Source organism: Diadema antillarum, unplaced genomic scaffold (assembly GCF_040938485.1).
Source record: "Diadema antillarum isolate AM-2024a unplaced genomic scaffold, OU_Dant_1.0 seq00003229_RagTag, whole genome shotgun sequence".
Lineage (NCBI taxonomy): Eukaryota > Metazoa > Echinodermata > Echinoidea > Diadematoida > Diadematidae > Diadema > Diadema antillarum.
Window position 1 is genome coordinate 118,583 of NW_027273814.1, and position 20,799 is coordinate 139,381.

The 20,799-nt window shown below is 39.3% G+C and overlaps 1 protein-coding gene across 1 annotated transcript; it reads right to left on the reverse strand.

The window, feature by feature from the left end:
- Positions 1–13,582: 13,582 nt before the first annotated feature.
- LOC139715300 (uncharacterized) lies at positions 13,583–20,799 on the reverse strand. Its single transcript, XM_071626877.1, has 2 exons — positions 20,612–20,799; positions 13,583–14,136 (listed from the first exon to the last, which is right to left on the reverse strand). Exon 2 carries the CDS (start codon positions 14,108–14,110, stop codon positions 13,583–13,585), a length of 528 nt encoding a protein of 175 aa, XP_071482978.1. The 5' UTR covers positions 14,111–14,136; positions 20,612–20,799.

The window sequence follows — 20,799 nt, forward strand, 5'->3', positions numbered from 1 at the left end:
CCTATATCTATGCAATGCCTGGAGGTATTTTCTTGAAACTTAGTGTATACATGAACTACCAAATAAAGATTCCCCAGAAAGAGTTTTGGGTCATGAGGTCAAGGGTCAAAGGTCAAGTGAACGTGTTAAAATTTCACTTTTTTATCCATATCTCACAGGTATTTCAAGGTATCTTCATGGAACTTAGTATATATGCATGTAGTGACTGGCAGTCATCATACAGAGAACTAAGGGGTCATAGGTCAAAGGTCAGGGGTCAAAGGTCAAGGTCAACTCATCAAAATGCCATTATTTCCCTCTTATCTATGCAATGCCTACAGGATTTTTTTCCTGAAACTTAATTAAGTGTATGCATGTATTACCCAATACAGATTGTCTTGGAAGTTTCTTGCCAAAAGGTCAAAGGTCAAGTGAAAGAGCTAAATTTCACTTCTTATTTAAACTTATAAAAGGGTCAAAAGTTGGGTACAAATCCTCAAATCCCCAAATACCTGCACTCTTAGGCATTATAGTCATTCATCCAAATAAACCTAGTTCAAGGAAAGCGAACATTCAATGCATTTGTGCCAAACCTGTCATTTTAATATTTCAAGGAAAGTGAACATTCAATGCATTTGTGACAAATCTGTCATTTTAATATTTTGCCAGTTATGTGAAACTGTCATCACACATTGTCAAGACATTGTGTTATAGACCTATTCGGAGAACCATGCATTATGGCTGAGGCATACCAGTCGCCATAGCGACATTTCTAGTTCATATATGTTATATATGAAATTCGGGAAATTTGTTGTTTCTAGCTTTACAGGTGGAAGCATATTCCCATACCAAAATATAGAGTTAACATTTGTTTGTTTTTTATTTTGAGTAGTTTTAAGGCAAGTTTTATATTGTTAAACAGCTGAAATATGAGATTTTTGTCATTTCTGTACATGAAATGAATAAGAAATTGTGAGAGAATGATATCACCAACTTGCTGATTTGAATATTCGTAACGATTGGTCAAGAAGTGTTTTCCGAAAAATTTTGAAATTTCAAAATGTCATAACTTCCTTATTTCTAATCCAATTTTGATCTTTAAGGAATATTTACAAATCTTCTTCTCTAGAACCAGAAGTGATAAAGCAAAGTTAATACAGTACCATGAGTTTGTACATTGATGACTGTACATGTAGTTCCAAGTTTGTTCATGCAGATCCAGGGCTGCCCCCCCCCCCCCTTGGAGTCGGGGGGAGGGGGGAATCAAATGCGGACCTAAATTGGGATTTTCACCAAACTTGGCAAGTAGGGGATAGGATCTCAAAGTGTTTGAATGGGCACCATGCTTTCCTTGGGGGCCCCTGAGGCCCCCTACCTCCTAAATGAAGGAATATTCAATAGTATTCTTTTATAGAATTAGAAGTAATAGAGCTTTAAGTCTTTTTTTTTCCAAACTACAAAGTCCAACTTTCTATAAAGTGCAGTGTACTTGCCAGTTATTTTTACCAGTGTGATGGAATATGCAAATGGACACCATGCCCCCAGCTCTCAAAGCTACCCCCACCACAAGTTTCCAAAGTTCTCAGGTAAGAGTCTGCAAGAATGCATGGAAGGTGAACTTGCGATACTCGGGTGAGCGCGAGACCCCCAGGTCTCATGTCCATTGCTGTATTTTAGCTCGGCTCAATTTTTTTTTTTTCAGTATGTTTACGAGGTACACATGAAGAGTTTGTTCGCAAAAACCGATAAGTCCATATTTGCCAAATGGAGATATTTGCGATTAAAGGTCAAGAAAAATAAGGAGAATGATAAAAAAATGTTTGCTTCTTTTGATCATAACTTCAAAAATGTACCTTTATATGTAATGACCAATATATCATTTAATAGGTATTACTTTGTACTTTATGACAGAGACCGTACTTCAAAATCTTCAAAAATGGACTTATCGGTTTTTGCGAACAAACTCTTCACATGTTCCTGTTATAAAGACGTAAAATCGGCGGTCCTGACTTCACAATAATGGAGATTTCATTATAACGGGGATTCCACCCTCTATTTTGCACCTGTCAACTCCTGAACCAGAGAATATTGTAATGGCATCTTATCATTTTTCAGCTAATCTAAGCTACTTCCTTATGTGTAGATTTGGTATAGTGCACGTCTCACGAGAATTTGAACAGATTTTGACTGTAATAGGGAAGATGGAACAGTATAGTCAATTTGTTGTATGAGGTCATTGTACTTTATCAGTTTATTTTTTTTTTCCGACACGGTCACTCACTTCAGCCAATGGCTGTTCTTCAGTGAGTCCGTGAAGTTTATGATGTACTGCGGGCTGTTTGGCACTCGATGCAATTCCCAGCTGTTTTGTGTTATCTCACTTTTGATTGTTACGACAGTCATTGAAGTGTGTAGTAAAAAGCACAGTCAATCACACAAAACAAGTTTTGAGATATTAAACAAAAAATGGATTGTGAAATCTGAATGCGTGTCAGTATGTTTGACTTGTAAATCATCACGTAGTATAACTGTCTACATCAATAATATATTTTCATGCATGAATGTTATGTGTGTTTCTGTGTCTGTGCGAGCGTGTGTGTGTTTGTGTCTGTGTTTGCCTGTGTCTGTGGGATACAAAGAACAAAAGAGTACAATTGAGATTTTTTTTGTCTTGCTTGGGTGTGAAATGCAATAGAGAAAACAATACAGTTCCTGGCATATCAATGTGTGTATATGAATGTATGCTATCATACATTTTATATATTACATATATATTATATTCAACTAACTCTGATTTTAAGGAGACAGTGTACGGAAAATGTGTACTTAAAGGGGAAATTCAGTCCAAATATAAATTAGTCTGATAAGAAAGGGTAAAATATTACAAGTTCAACAGTAAAATTTTGATCGAAATCGGATGAAAAATAAGCAAGTTACGACATTTTGAACTTTCGCTAATTTTTCAGAAAACAGTTCTTGAACGGTCAGTAATGGATATGCAAATGGCAAAAAGAACATCTCATCCCCTCACAACTTGCCATATAGTTTGTACATACAATTTTGAAATTTCCAGGCTTTCATTCAAACTCAGTTAGGCTCGAGGCTCAAATCCTGATATCTCACTGATCACTATTCCGAAGTTATTCAACCAGGAATAACATCATGTTTCAGACTTCAATGACAGAAACATTGAATGTACATTGTCATCTTTTTTTTGTACACGATCAATGGAAAATTGATTGTGAGTTTATGACATGGTTAGCTCACCCGTTTGCATATTCATATCCCCTGTGCAAGAACTGTTTTGCAGAGATAAGCAAAACTTCAAAAATGAAATGTCATAACTGCCTTATTTTTCATCCGATTCAGTCAAATTTTTACCATTGAACTCGTAAGATTTTACTCTTTTTTTTATCAGACTAACTTATATCTGGACTGGATTTTCCCTTTAACATTGTCAGCAGTAAAGCATAGATTGAATTGGATACAATCGTCTCCATAAGATCTTTTGTCTCCTTATACAGTAATTAAAGTAATCATGACCATTTTCATATTGTCTCTCAAGGGTGGAATTCAAAGATTATATACCTGTATAATATATATGTACAGTACAACTGTAGTATTTGGAGTACAAACCTGTATTAACTTCCCGGCAGACATTAGTCATGAAGGATATACCCTGATTTTGTTTCCCCCTCCCCCCCCCCCCCCACCCTTTCTCTCTCTCTCTCCCTCTCTCTCTCCCCCTCTCTCATCTTCTCTTCTCTTCTCTCGGTAATAATTTTTCGAGGAATCACTTTTGCAAAACAAGCAATACGTTCGGACCTAGCGAGGTCAGTGTTCTTTTCTCTTCTTTTTTTTTCATCTCTGCTTACTAACAACATGTCATGGATAATACAACAGCAATGCGGGCTATGCTAAGATGATGGTATCCTGAATTTTCGATGATGCTGCCGGGAGGGAGTTCTATAAGGCTGCGTTCACATAAAAGTATACTATTCGGGTATTCGGGGCTCGTTTTCGAGGGCACGCGAATAGCTTGACTCGAACGATAGGATTTCCTCACACCGGTTCACATAAGAGGGCACTATTCGAAAGTACGAATAGCTGCGAATAGTATAGCAAAGTGGGAATCGAGCTTGTTCGATTTTCTTGCAGCGTATACCGTCTCTCTTTTATGAAATAATGACAATTTTGGTCTGGATTTGCCCTTTAGCAAAAATAAGCATGTAGACTGACATTCTGATGCAGTTTAGAAATTGTTAATAAGATTTGCTGGGATGTAGGAGGAAGAAATCCTCACTGCATGGGATGGTGAGTTGACGGTGCGGGCGATGGTGTACTTGGTGCCCGAATACCGAATACCGAATACCGAATATGTGAACGCAGCCTAAACGACGGAAAGTGCATGATCGGCGAGCAAAGACTTAAGACACCTGTTTCGAGCCGTTGTCAATCTTGCTTGAAATGCATCGGCGGCGTCTTGGTCCGCAAGGAGACGCATCAGTGGCTATGGATGATGTGAAGTGAAAACCGGTGGGTATAATTCCGGAACATGTTACGTTTTATTGGTTTGCGGGCGTATTAGAAGAGAGGGGGAGGGGAATGGAAGGGGTTTGTATCAACAACACAAACCGTCGCATGAAATATTCATGCATTTTCCTTGCGTGCTTTTTTTAAGCCCGAGTAAATCCTCATCCGCCACTTTTCCCTCGTACACCGTTTTGGTGTTTTTGAATTATACATGCATGAGTTGGTTATTACGACTCGTACAGCGTATTTGCTCGAGATGTTCCCACCCCCCAGCCTCCCCCCCCCCCCCCCCCCACCCATCCTCAACGCTACTTCTCTGGATTGGAGAGAGAGAGAGAGAGAAAGAGAGAGAAGGGGAGGGACGCCAGCTGAGAACGCTGGCGCCGCGAGTAAAACCGGGGCGCCACGGCTCTGGCAGATGAACGCCACAAGCATTCAAAACGTCCTATCTCACAATCGGTGCACTTTTACCGTGGAGACTGTTGTATATAAAAGGACATTTTTCTTTTCGTATTATTCTTTCTTAAAGGCATTGTTTACCTTGTGCTGGTGAAATAAAAACCCAGCTTTAGTGCTTCAAAATAGTTCTAAAATGTGAGTTAAGGATAGAAACAACCAATGTGAAATGTTAATCAGTATAATCATCGTCAAGTATTGTTAGATATACAAAATGTGAACAACGGTTATCAAAAAATTGTTTCTAGACTAAACCGTTTACAGTTATGTTTTGTCACGGTTTATTGAGAAAAATAGTAATATTTCCTTATATTCTAGGCTTCATTGCGATTTTTTCTTATAGTACGTTGTTTTGTGATGCAACTGACCTACACATATGCATCGAATGTGATAACTAGAACATTTTTTGAATCACTGCTCCCAATGGTAAACAATATCTTTAAGGACTTTGTTGTTGTTATTTCACCTGCTCGTTTTGAATCACATCCGACACCATGTTAAGAATGCGGCTGCAGTTAGGATTTACGTCTCATTTCGCACATTACGTTCAGTACATAGTCCCAATTGCTTCAAGAAATAGTCATAAATTAAGTTTATTCAGAATCAGTGTTGGCTTTGGCAGTGTTGAATAGATAACATCAGTCCTGGATATAACGTGCATAGTTTTCCCAGATGTTTTGTTTTGTTTAGACTTGTTCTCAGTCAGTTAATATCAGAAAGGAATGCAAACTTATCATTATGGTAGTAAATATATGACAGGCTCCAGAATTAAAAAAAGAAAGAAATAACAGTACAAAAACAACTTTGAGAAGATCACACTTTAATCGACATACACTGGCCAACATACAGATACAACACGGGCAGCAGGTTTTCTTTTTTCAAGCTGCCTTCTCCCGCTGTTCCCATGTATGATCTTTCGTTATCTTCTTTTTTTTTTTCTTCTTATTCGCGTTGAATAGTTTAAGGTTTACCATATAGGGTCTTTAGTCAAATTTGCCACGAAACGGAAAAAAAAAACACACACACGCACACACGCATACACACACATACACACACATACGCACACAAACACACACACACACACACACACACACACAACAACAACAACAACAACAACAACAACAACAACAACAACATCGATATGATAGTGACCGGCCTTGTGCATGACAAGGCTTTGGGTTTGGTACCTGCCCTGTACGTTGTTTGCCCACAACACCCCTCATCCAGGTGGACATTGGGACGTGGCAATGCTGGGGTAATGAAAACGGGGTCATCCCACGAGACCGACACCCACGAGGTACACAGCCCATGAGTTCGACACTAGGCAAATAAGGACCATGAGTTCGACACTAGGTATACGGCCCACGAGTTCGATATTACAATATTGGGCTTAATGCGTCGGTCTTATGGGCCTTGTTTGCTTTAATAGTGTCGAACTCATGGGCTGGTATGACTCGTGGGCTGTATGACTCGTGGACTGTATGACTCGTGAGTTATATAACTCGTGGACTGTATGACTCATAGGTCTGTATGACTCGAGCGCTGTATGACTCGTGGGCTGTACGACTCGTGGACTGTATGACTCGTGAGTTATATAACTCGTGGACTGTATGACTCATAAGGTCTGTATGACTCGAGCGCTGTATGACTCGTGGACTGTATGACTCGTGAGTTGTATAACTCGTGGACTGTATGACTCATAAGGTCTGTATGACTCGAGCGTTGTGTGACTCGTGGGCTGTACGACTCGTGGGTGTTGATCTCATGACGTGCATCCAATCTGGCAGATAACGGTGGAATCTACTGGGAGACCAGTGTTAACGCATATAAAGCTTATCTGGGTAAACCCTTTAAAAAAAAATAACTCTTTCACACCACTTCTGACTGATATTTATAGCTTGTTTCTTTCTGTCACTATAAAATTGATTCTGATATTGCGCCGAAAAGAAGAAGCCTTCTGATGGAATAATAAGTTTTTGACGCATTAGGTAAATGAATGCATCGAACATGATATAATTTCAACCTCGTTTATGTGATATTCGAGCGCAGACGACCAATTTTATCATGCATTACACCAAAATAGTCATCTCTATCCAATCCGCTCTTCTCGGTAAAAATACACTGGGATGATTGCTAGACTGCAGGCAATATCACCCTAATGAATGGTAATGCGCCTGGATTTTTTCCCGCCAAAACCTCCTGAGAGTTAATAAAAAGGCCAGTTATGTGGGTCACAGGCATCGCCGCGGGATGGAGGGATGTGCAATTTTGGTTGCGGATGAAGTAAATCTCGTTAAATTGTTTTCCCTCGTGTGCATTTTGCTTTTCAGTCTGAGCGCATCTGCTGAGAAACAGAAACAAAAATGATGATATACGAAGAGAATATAGAGCTTCTCTGATCTACATTCAAGCAACCTTGAGTATTCATTGATACTACTTAATGAATAGCTGAATACTTGCGATGCAGATTCAAATGACTTTTTGATAGTGTATTTGTAGATGATTGATGATATATAAATCAACCATATTTATGTTACTCAAGTTTGATTTGATTTTCCTTCAACCATATACTTCAACTATGTTTATCTTACTCAAGTTTGATTTGATTTGATTTAATATCCCACCTACATTTTTTCTATGATCAAAATGATAGAAATATCAATAGATCCCAATATGTTCCCAATTGTTCCCAATATGTACACAGCTGTAAACAGTTCTATAGTTATATGTGTAGGCTAGAATGCATACATAATTATTATACTTTGTTCGAAATGCGTTTGATATTTCAAGAAAAGATGGGTAAAATTACAGTGATCTGTAGCTCACGGGCGGAATATTGCAATCAGACGTTGAGATTTGTTCGTGACAGCATCTGTCGTGCCAAAAGCATTTCTATTTTTGGCGCTTTCGGCGTGTAGGATAGAGACCGCAGTTTTGGATGGGGCTGTTATACTCGCATTCCCCGAGCTGTCATTCCAATTTACGAAGCATCAACTTTCGGATGGAGCACACCTGATGCTGTGTGCATTTCGTTTCGTTTAGTTTCTTTCTCTTTTTCTTCCTTTTTTTTTTCTTTCTTTCTTTCTTTCTTCCTCTCTCTTTCTCTCTCTTCCTCTCTGTCTTTCGTTCTCTCTTCGTAAAGATTATTCCTAAGAATATTGTGTGGATTTCAGGCAGTTGTAAGCTGGAAACCTGAAAAACAAAATGACTTTTACTGAATATCAAACAAGCATTATTCTATGTTTTTCAGAATTCGTGTATGCCAGCTCTCATTAAGATCATGCAAGATTTTCCCTTGCTTCAAGGTAGAACATCTGTATATTCAAGTGCGCAAGACTATGAATTTTGAAAGTCCTGCTTGCTTTCTGGTCTCTCCAATTTAAGGAACGTAAATTCAAACCGTCTTCCAAAAGTAGTAGGATTTTATTGCACACTAGGTAATATTCTAATTTATATTCTATATACCGTAGGTTCATCTTGCAGTTTTGTTGTTGTTGTTGGTGGTGGTGGTGGTATTGTGTTGTTGTTGTGATTGTAGTAAAAACCACATTGTACCGCCAAGGATTGATGGGGCTAAGAGTCTCCATCGGCTGAGCAGTTAAGATTATTTCAGGGCTTTTTTCTTTCTTTTCATTTTGCAGAGTATAAACCGTCTTGGATTTGGGGATGTTGCCTGTACGACGCGACTACAGCAACCTTTAGAATGTCAAATAAGATTACTTCATGTTGGATGAGTAGAAGTAAGTGTAAGATTGCAGAGACTAAAAAAAAGAACAGAACAGACAACGCTATTACCGACTCACAGTTTCAAATATTGATAATGATATCGATTTATAAAGCGCAAATGCACATCGTCTGCGCTGCCAAAGCTTTTGCACTTGATGATAAGCACAGTCAAAGGAAAAAAAAAGTGTCTGATGAAATGTGACTGTAATGAAAAGTAACATTTCTAACATTAGTACAAGGCCTACAACCTGCTGAGGGTAGTAGTGTCGATAAGTCATAATGTACTCGATTATCATAAGATCCCCATCTGCAGTCCCACACAGTATTCTGTGTTCGTGCTTCTCAGCGTACATTGCCTAGGCCTATTAACAGTTCAGCAATGACATGCACGACTTCCTGCAGAACTTCAAGTACTCAATCACTCACATTAGCGACTTCTCTAGTTTGTCTGGAACTAAAGTCATCCTCAAAGAAAACAGAACTAAATACCAAACATCCCCCTGTATTGGGGCTTTAAGGCTAATACGAAAAATGAGGCCCTCCCTCTCCTCCGACCGCCGGTTCCTCTCTCCTGTGGAATCTGAGAGTGATGTGCTCTTTAGATCCGCGGAAGGATACGGAAATTAGAGCGGGGGTGAAATTGGAATGTTTCATCATTCAGTCGCTAATACCTTCCCGCGCGACTCGTGAAGCTGATTAGTCCTATCTCCACCCTCCCCCTGTATCCCACCTTCTCTCCCTCTCTCCCTTTCTCTCTTCTTCTCTCCCTCTCTCTCTTCCTCTCTTCCTCTTTCTCCCCTGTCTGCATCATTTTCTCTCGCAGTCTAATAGCATTCCCATTTTGTCTGTCTATCGATATTGCCTTAGATTTACTGTGTGACGACGGCACGGTCACTATCTACTGAAGATGTGAATTGAGGACTGAGATTTTGCACGATGGAGCACCACAAAATCAGCATGTCAGTGTATATTAGATTTTTTTAAAGAAAAGACGACGACAGAGGTAGAAAATAAAGCAAAAGTCACTGATAAGGACATTTTTTAATCTGCAAACAGCTTCGTAAGAGCCAGAAGATCAAATATAATCCTCGTAGTAGCTTGGTACGACTTCTACGAAGCCCCTGGGGGCCTGAATTCACAAGGGTAGTTTAAATCAAATTCATGCTTTAAATCAGCCCTTGCATCACAGTCATACGCGTGTCAGTCTCCATTTAATAATTATTATTGGATTTTTGTTGGCGTTCGCAGCGTGTCATACACATGTATACTCCTTGGAAATATGCATGATCCATGGCTTAATTTAAACTGCCTCTGTATATTCCTGCAGCAGTCCCTATATTATGACTACGACATGCACTTGGGATTATGAATACCGTAGGCAAAGAAGAGATTCCACCATACGCGGGAAACCAATAGCGAAATGTTTCGCAATTTCGATTGTTTTATTAACTGTAAAGAAAAGGGACTAGTTCAAGATATTCTCAGATTCGTAAACCACTATTTAAAGGCAAAGAAGAAGAATGTAAAAGACATGCAGGTTCAATCAATTTGTGTTCGTCTCGGTACTTTGACATAGCGCAACGGCAGCCGATCGGCTTTCGGGCTAATAATTGGTTTCATGAAATTGACGTCATTGCTGATGTTTGTTAATCTATATCGCCGTGAATGAAAGATGGCGGAGATATTGCCAGGTTGAAAAGGGTCACGTTTTCCTCATTGAGAATCACTGTGAAAGTATACATCTTTCAAAACTCGTTAAACAAGTTAAAGTGAGGATAGAACATTTGCCATTCTATGAGACGTGAAGGAGTGAAAATAACATGGCAGAACGCAATAAGGAATACTGGTGTAATATCGCATGTATATATCATATAGATTATTTACAGAGATAGCTTCATGATAGGTACAATAAAAATCACACAATCATTTGACAATAGATGAAATTTAACACATCATGTGACATTAAAAAAAAAGACTTCACTGACACCGAAGGAAAGGGATCAACGCTGCAGTGAAACTTGCATTATAAACTGGCCATTCCGGCAGACCATCTAGCAGACTTATAACCTCATATTCAAGAGGACACTCCAGTTGACGAAGGGTTGACGGTTGAAATTTCCAAGGGCTTGTGTCATCCTTCGTCGCAAGGACATCTTTGGAGAGTACAATATTGATGTGATGAAAGGGGAGCTGCACCAAATACCATCTCTTGATGTCTTTATTAGTCGGTACTGACGAAGATGCTGACAGATCGAGGAGAAAAGGGATAAAGTTTCAGCGAGACAAGCACACCAAATTCATTTCAGTTGACAGTTATTACGCTGCAGTGCGAAAATGATTTTTTTTTTGCGAAGTAAGCACAATACAGAAAGTTGACGAAGAAGAGGGAATGAAGGTTTTCTTGTTTGTTTGTTTGTTTGTTTGTTCGTTTGTTTTGTCTTGTTTGTTGTTGTATTTATGCTATTACTCTCTCTGAATAGGAGTAGTGAATAAGCATGCCCCTTGTTCATGTTATTTCTTGCTAAAAGAGATGAAGAACAAAAAGGAGGAGAAGAATTAGTAAGGAAGACAAAACGTCGGCTGCACCTTCATGTCTTTTTTATGCGTCAAAACAGATATATACAATATTGTTCTTTTAGGGAGCACTAATTTCAATGCAGCCCATGTTTTTGTTTTGTTTTTTACTTCAAAAATTCTTCTTTTGTTTTGGCTTACAAGTCGCCGGAGGATGTGTGTGAGCTTTTGAATGTGAGAAAGATCGCATGTTTGAATTGAGTGTTTGCGTGAGAAAAGAGGCCGAAAAAGAGAGGAGAACACAACATAATCCAATCTTTTTGAGACACTATTGTCCAAAAGATAAGCATATAACTTGCGCTGGCGTGAGAGAGAGAGAGAGAGTGGCGGACATACAGACAGACAAAAAGACATACAAAGAAGAAACAGACTGACAGACAGAAGGACTGAGAGCTAGAGAGATGGGGGAGAGGTGCACAAGGACTTAAGAGAGCAAGGTTGTCAATGAAGGGCGAGGCGGAGAGGGGAAGGAGAAAGGGGTGGAGGGAAGGATAGAGTAACTGCATGGGGGAGATCGGAACAGGTGGAGAGAAACAAGTAGAGAGGGAATGATTTTTGGAGAATACGAAATGCATGTAGATGACTGGAAACAGAGAAAAAGAGGCACAGGGACGGGGGGGGGGGAGATGGAGGATGTGGGAGGTGTCGCAAGAAGGGTCCGGTACTTATACCAAGGAGACACGTAAGACGAGAGCTCCGCGTTGCGCGCAGATGACTTGCGATCGTGAAGGGTCATCATGTCCCGCGAGCAAGTATTTGCGTTTCCTGTCCATCAGACACTCCAGCCAAAGCTCAGCCGAATATTTCGGGGCAAATACCCTTGACCCAATTGGCGGGAAATGTCCATGTTGATACAGCATGGAGTGCAGGAATCCAAGTGGCGGCAGTATGCGGGAATACCCTAACTCAACGCCTGATATATACTAAGCAGACGATGAGGATGTTTCAGCAAAGCATTTTATAACAGTAAAGACCTAGAGGCATGTTTTAATCGATAGCCGTGTAGAATGTTATTTTTTCCATGCCTCCTAATCGTTGTGGTGTAGTAAGTATACAAAGATCATTCAATTTCATCCAATTCAACTTCATCAGATAGGAGTGTTGATGTCTCTCCAGTTAATGCACCACAAGTGTTTTTAAAGTTTTCACATCGATATTAACACATTTACACCCCACAGACATTAGTCAGGGTGTTTTTTTTTTTGGTCCAGGACTCTGACATCGACTTCATAGTTCTTCACTTCACCACGCTCTTATTTCTTCCTAACCAAGCTACTTGAAACTTTCTCAAACAATTGACCCCGTCTTCCTTTCTCATTCCTTTTCTTGGCAAAGAGACTCGACTTTTTACTAAAAAGGATTGCACTACTCATATTTTTGTCTACAGTCATGATAAAACTCTCGCCATCAAAGAAGGAAAGTTCCCCCTTTGGCGTATTGGAAGAAGTTTTCCGAAAGAGGAACACTTCTCACGACCGTGGGAAGATGTTGCATGTCTCTAACAGTTTTCTCTCGTCATTTTCTTTTTATATAAGCCTGACTTATACAAACACTGAATATGGGATTTGGGCCTCGGAGGAGGCCGGAGCTCCAGTTTAAGCAGCATCATTCCAACTGCTTAAAAGTTTGAACAAGACATGTTCTTAAGTCTAGGAGTACCAATTAACTCACCGAACTTTGCACGTTTTTCCGAACTTCAGCATTTCCCCACACCCAAATCGAAAACTGTATCAAGAAACGTTACCTCCGTTTTTCTTCGTTTTACAATGGTTTTCAGCTCTATTTAACGCTGACCTAACACTTCCCCATCATTTTTATTACAGATAATAACATGGTGTGGTATATAGAGGTATGCACTGACAAAATTTCGTCACATTGTAAATCATAGAAACCCTATTAAGCAAAAGATTTTTTTTTCTTCAATTTCGATTTATTTTAAAAATTCATTAAAAAGTTTCAGCAAATGACATAATGTGAATGTAGGGATTTGGACTTGGTCTCTGTATATCGATACACAATGCACATTTTGCTGAAGATTGATATAATTCTAAATGTTATATCTCCACACTTATCCAACAATTACTGTAGTTATGGTACAATATAATGCAGATTAAAGAAAACATATTGAGATTCGCTGGAAGAAGTCATCACTTTTCAAGATTAACAAAATGATGCTCTTTATAGTGAAAACAAAAACAAAAAAGATGCGTTATGCACCAACATCGGAATATATACATATACACATGATCTTAGCCAAAAGGCCGAGAAGCGATATAGATATAGATAGTATACATGACGTCATGATGTCATCACTTCATTCTATTAACACTTTTCCGTCATCTCCGTTGTCGGGATCATTGTCGAGTTGGTGGTTGCGTGTCGAGCCCAGTGACGACCACTTCTTTACCTGTCTGGCAGGTCTGCTTTGGTTCTTTCGCGACGAGTCTCCAGCTTTGACGATTTCTGGAAGCACATCTTCGACTACCAGAGGCAGCGTGGTCAGCAAGCCCTTCGTATCCGCTGTTTCTTCTACCATTCCCACGTCGATGAAGCTGATGTTACCCGACGAGTTCGGGAAGTAGAAATGATTGTCGTGAATGTCAGCGGCCGCGGCGGCAGCGTAGCCGCCGCGGATATATTGACGTCGCCATGTGAGAAACACGACCCCGTTGATGAGAACGACAACCACAAGTAGGCCGACGCTGGCGAGGAGGGTCCAGATGTCGAAGTAGAACGCGCTGTCGAACTCGTGGGAGTGATGAGGGAGGCCGGAGGTCAAGATCGGAGACTGATGGCGGTTTATGTCGAAGGAGGTCAGATTCAGCTCCTGAACGCCACTCATTGTCGAGTTCTCGATCACGTCATCTCCTGCAACATGAAGTATATAATTATTACACGTATACATTATTCAAGGGGCACTGAGCGGTTTAGGGGTGAAACTTTACTCTCTTCTTTATAATGAGATCTGATGAGATCTGACTTCAAACTTAATTTTTACCACCAGATGTAAATCTATTCATTTCGTTATTCCCCACGTTTTTTATTCCTTTAACGTCCGCTATTCCGAAGAATCGATTGTAGTGAAAGAGGTCTTTTATCCGAAAAGAGGGTTCTGTTTTCCTACAATGATAATGAACAAAAGTTTTAATTACGGTGTAGTCTTTCAAAAATATTTCAAAACAAATAAAATCAAAATACACTGAACAACAGGTTTGTACTATTACATAAAACTATCTTTAGATTAATTTTATCTAGTATTGGCAACAATGAATCTCGCGCAGCTCAGTTTTCAGAATAACACCCTATTTTATTTTCGGATTAAAGAACCTTATATCATCTCTGGATCAACGAACCCTTGTTCAGCTTCGGAGAAACGAACCTCCTCCTGTTCTCGGAATAAATTAACCCTCGGATTAATGCAAGAATCATCCTGATCGACGAACCCTATTTCATTTTTGGATTAATGAACAATAGATCAGCTTACGAGAAACGACCCTTGGGAAACACGGTCTACTGAGTTGGCGTAATCATGGTAATGTCATTGCATGGAATCGGTTATTAAAGGGACATTATGTGTTTGATTTATTCACCTCATCTATTAAATCTGAAGATTTAAAAAATATCATGAAAACAGAATCAGTTTAACTTGCCTAATCCTTTCCTACACATTTACATGTAATTCTACCTAATTATCATCATCATCATCATCATTATCATCATCATCATCATAATTATGCTTATATTATTTTGTCCACCCTGCCACAAACACAGCGAAGTAAAACCATAACACACCAGACATTTTTTTTTTAATATACACATGCTACTTTTTGGTTGTACGCAAACACATCATACACGCACACACAATCACCCATACACAATTCCCCTTTGGTTTCACTCCTTCTCTTTCTCACTATACTAGGTATATCTGCCATATGCACCCAATACACACACAAACGCAAACTTATGTACATCGTTGTTCTCTCATTTCTCGACAAGATCATATGTTGAAAAAAAAAAGCTGAATGAAATGACGGCACTATCTTTTTTTTCTGCACTTAAAACGTTGAGCATGCTGGCAGCTGTCGTCGTTGACCGAGTTTAAAGGAACTTCAGATAAATATGGAAGGGAAGGAAAAATTGAGGGAATCTAAAAAGCTTCTCTATTCCTTTTTCTTTTCTCTTTTTCCCTCCCATTTTAACATGCTACCCTGTAACTTTTACTGTCACAATCAATTCTTTTGCCACCAGAGCCAGCGCGTATCTTTCTTGTTTTGCAATATTTCCTTCGTCCTAACAACATTGAACAATAGCGCTCTCTCCTCAACTGAGACACCTTGACATCTTCATATAGTTATTTTCAGGATGTATTGAGTGCTGCTGAGTGTTTTAGCAATGGCCAAACAGATATAGTTGCATATACACACATTATTCAAACACACACATTATGATATCTGTTCATTCTTTCCCTCTCGCACTCCCACAAAAGAGAAAGTGTCTCTAACGTCAAATATTTGCCTATTGTCAACCTTATAGAATTTTCCCAAACTCATAGACTTACTTTTCTTTCTTCAGAGAAACAACATGCCTTTCTTCAACTTTGCAAATTTACATACTTGTGTACTCATTGTGATTGACGGAAATTCTAACGTAAACGTGGTTATATTTCACATTGTGTGTATCGGTCAACCTCGATATAATTGTGCCATCTTTACAGGGAGGAAACCCTCACTTAGCATTTTCTTTGTTTGTTTGTTTTTTCTCACACTGTCATTTGAATTATCAAAGGCTTGAAAGAGCCCAAATGGTTGGTAACAAGACGGTATTCCATCAACTCTGGACAGCAGTCGATACGGCAAACGTATAGTTGGAGACGTTGTCAGGCTGTCGCGTGGGTATACTCTTTGGAGATGCGCCAAGCAAGAAACAATATTGATCTAGAAGAGTAAGTTAAGAAACGTCGTGTTTGCTTCGAATCGTCGGCAGCGGCAGCGTCACTCTGAAGAAGGCCCATGAACTTTGTTTCAATAATAATAGTATGCTTGCATCCATGACAACGTCATGCACTATCGGCAGTGCAACCAGAAGTTCCACGTTCAATTTACTATCATCTCTCTCCCTCTCTATATCACTCTATCTACTTATCTGTCTATCCTCTCTAACTCCTAATATAAAGCTCCTTCCTTCCCTCCCTCCATCCATCTTCGCCTCTCCTCTCCCCATACGTGACACCGTCATCTTCGCATATGTGGTTGGGGTAGCTTTACCTACTTAGAAAGAAAATGGTGCGGGAACGCGACAAACACCACGCGTCCTCCTTCACTGGCCGCGGCTGGTAAAACAAGATGCCGAATGAAGATTGTGTGCATTCCTCGCTTAAGTGACTGAGCAAACACACGACTCTCGAACAAAAAAGGGAGATGCACGAGTCTCCCTCGAGTATACCTCGGCACTCTCAAAATCAATCCACAATCAATCTCGCCACTATCCAAAATGCATACCGAGCGAGGTACTCTGGCAAACTTGGCGAGGGGAAAAAGCTGGGCGCCGCGCCGTTCTCCAATTATGCAAAGTTTATTGCACGTAAGGCAGCAAGGATGGCCGAAGTTTATGTGATCGGTCAGAAAATTTGCATGGAATTTGGGACAGGGTTGGAATTCCTCTGACGATTTGAATTTCATGAATGCGAGGCAGACCTAAAGACGTCAATGAATCTTCATTCTCCCTTGCTATTTGAATCACAGTTCATATCTAGAAATAATATTGCAAGTTTAAGGTTTCTGAATTCTATAACGAGGTCTTTAAACGTGGTAGAAGAATTATTATCGCGCTAGATTACCGTCATGTATTATACAAACGCACCCAAACACACACACACACACACACACACACACACACACACACACACACACACACCCTTACACTAGCTTTACTTGACTCAGTGAAAAAAAAACCACACACAAAGAGACTATGGTTTTACTTTAGTCAGTTCTGGATTGTTGGTGATGAATAATATTAGCTGTAAAATTTGTTTCAGTTAGTTATTTCTTTTATGTTAACTGGACTTTTCTTAAACGATAACTGCAATGACCAAAAAAAAAATACTTGCATTGAGAGTGTGTCCACCCGAAGTTTGCGATGAGATTTGTTCATTCTAGTATGTTTGTTCATCTATCAAGTTGGTTTCTGCCTGACCATCTTGAAAAGAGATAGTGCATTCATGAAGGTGTAACGCCTGCTGACAGAACTACACTCATCTGTCACAGCGGGTGTTTCATCGTTGAACAATTTAAAGGGACTATTTATCCAAATACATGTTGTGTGAGTTGATACAGCAATGTCAGTAGAACACACTAGTGAAGAGCAAAATCGGACAATCCTTTCAAAAGTTACGACTTTCTAAAGTTTCGGTGCCGCCATACGACGATCGCTGGGTTAGAAGACTACAGATGAAGTGACGTGACTGCAGCACAACTACTTACAAAGAAAATGTAAAGAGAATTCAACATGTCTTCAGTTCTAGCAAAATGAAAGAGCGCTTGGATTTATACCTCTTCGGAAGGCAGGGGAACGATATTACCCTTTGCATATTTTATGTCAATAACAAGGGAATATGTACTTTTCATAAGAAAATTTATTTTGAGCAATTCTTTTTTTTTTAATATTTTATTTATATCATTGTACTATACAGTGACGTCACGAACTGCTGTACTTGTAGTCTTCTCATCCTGCGATGGCGGGACCATGTTTTTTTAAGATCATAACTTTGAACTGGTCGTCTGATTTTCCTCAAACGCTGTAAAAACATCGGTGTTAGATTTAACACCATGGGTGTCAAATCTAACACCGATCAAACTTTAATAGAGGACCACACCCACAGGTGTAGAAAATGTATTGTGACGGTGTTAAAAAATGTTCGCCTGGCACTTCGTGGTGTTAATTTGACACTGTGGCTGGTGATATTTTTGACACTGCGCTAGAGTTAATTCAATAATGACACCGCATGGTGTTGATTTGATATTGGTGGTGTTAATTTCAATGGTATAACTCCCGTCCAGCTTCAATAGGGGACCACACCAACTGGTGTTACTGTGGTGTTAATGTATTTACAGATTTTTTTCAAAAATCAAGTACTTTATCGGAAAATTCTTTATCGTCTTGTTGAAGTTCAAAATTAACAAGAAGTGCAGTAACTAAGAAACCATTCAAAAAACAATTTGAAATTTTGAAATGACACCCGGAGGTGTTAATCTAACACCATGAATGAACACCGGAAATTTAACACCAGCTCGGTGTTTCATATTTAACACCGGACTTTTTGCAGTGAACTGCGCTGATGTATTCTACTAATATTGCTGCATTCACTGATTCCACACAAACACTGGGTTACCCTCCCTCTTATAGTAAATTCCCAAACAACGACACGCATATTACTGCAGCTGATAACCTATCTGGCTTATTCTACAATTACGAAAGACGACGCCGGTTATTTGGTCAACGGTCTGCAGTGACTACGCCATGTGTAATAAGCAGCGCATTATTATACTCTAATCATAAGGGTGCAAAGAGGAACCATAATTTTTTCGTTTTGTTGTTTAAGTGATTCATTTGTGGAAGATAATTTTGCCTTTAAAGCGCGAATGGAAAGATTTTCACACAATTTTGGGCCCTAACACATAATGTTATTTGAACTTAATACCAAAATAAGAAGGCTCTTTTTATACCTCTTTTTCTGTAGTTAGATAAACACAAGAATGTGTATCAATTCATTTGACCCCAAACTTTGAAACTCAGACATAGTGACACCGGAACAGTGCTATATCCAATCTAAACATTTAGCATTTATAGAGTAAATATAGTAGATAAAGTGTCTTACACTCCATCATCACCCTGAAAAGTGATCATCTTCACTGAGAATGTCGGCCTACTCGTAGTTTCGGAGGGATTTAATTCTGATTGAAAGTCGTGAAAGGAAATCACCCGATCCGGGAAAAGCAGTTAATGATAATAATGAATTTGCAGTCACCGCCGCATTAATTGGTACATCATCCTTGATGACATCCTTTACGTCATCATAGGTTAAAGGTCAGTCCAAGTAATCATTGCTCGAGAAGACCCCCTCCCATCCTTTTCTCTTTCACTTTCGTCTCCGTTGATTCCATATTTTAGGTTAAAGGGATGGTATAGTTTCGGTTGAGATGGGGCTTCGGGTTTTCAAGGGGGGGGGGGTTTCTCATTATTTTTTTTTAGATAACGAGAAACGTCTCATGAAATATGTAAGAGCATATAATTTTAAGAGGAATTTGAAATTTATTTGATGAAAATTCGTTTTGAAATAGCTGAGATATCCAAAACAAAGCTGCTCTAATAGAAGGTGGGACCCACCTTTTATTAGGGTCTCCTTGTTTTACTTTGTTTTTGGATATCTCAGCCATTTCAAAACAGATTTTCATCAAAAAACTTTGAATTCTTCTTACAATTGTATACTCTTTAACATTTCATAAAGTGGTTTCTAAGTATCTCGCAAAAAGTTAAAAACTGAATCCTCATCTCAACAAATACTATATTATCCCTTTCATATTTTTGAAGGCCGGTATTCAAGATAAATTATAATCATTCACACTCGTGGCGGCTTGTTTCAAAGCAATTTTGCGGTAACCATTTCGCCTCGTAACTAAGCTGCGCTAATCACTATTTGACCCCCAATTAACTATTACAGCTGTTATCTGAGCCGCAAACGCTTAAATCCTTATATTTTATCATATTCCAAGGCAAACATAATTATAATGCTTTCATAAGCGTTGTGATATAGAGAGATATACAAAGTATAGGGCCTTATACACCAACACCGGCATCAACTTCCAATTACTATAAACAATTCCCGATTAATAATTCTAGCAAAGAATCCATGGACAAACAGTAATCAATGTAATAGCCAACTTTGAATTATGAATGAGAATGCAATGGCCATTTAACTGCCTATGACAAAGTGATGTTTGTTTTCTTGCCCTCGACGAAAAGAAGTAAAATGAAGAACAAAATTGTACTACATTCTTGATAATAGTTGTGTTTTCGAGCCAAAACTCAGCATCGTTGCCTTCCGAAAGGCAATTAACTCGCTCCCATCTGCCCATGGTGTTCATCTTGTTAGATAAAACTAAAAGACATCCGCCGAAGACCCCCATCGTTGTTTTGTCCAAGCAAATTGAACGAGTTTCTCGTCTTCCCTGTAATTAGTGGTAAACAGAAAACAGTGCCGATGGAATATTCGCGTAAACAGGTGTAATTTTTCGCGGTGATAGAAACACAATGCCATCACTTCGAACAAATAGGTTTACTGACTTACCTAGATCAGACAATTATGTGCTTCAAGATTCGTCTTGTCCTTGATAATAAATCCCCTGTTTTCGAGAACAAGAAAAAGATGCGATATCCGTCTTTCACTTGTTTACTCCCAAGGTTTTTTGTATGGCGGTTTGTAACAACATGCTCGCACACCCACACACGGGAGTATACCTTTGGAGCTGATGTAGT

Bases quoted from the DNA above. Each gene is read 5' to 3' on its own strand.
- LOC139715300 (XM_071626877.1), bottom strand. From the start codon at position 14,110: ATGAGTGGCGTTCAGGAGCTGAATCTGACCTCCTTCGACATAAACCGC.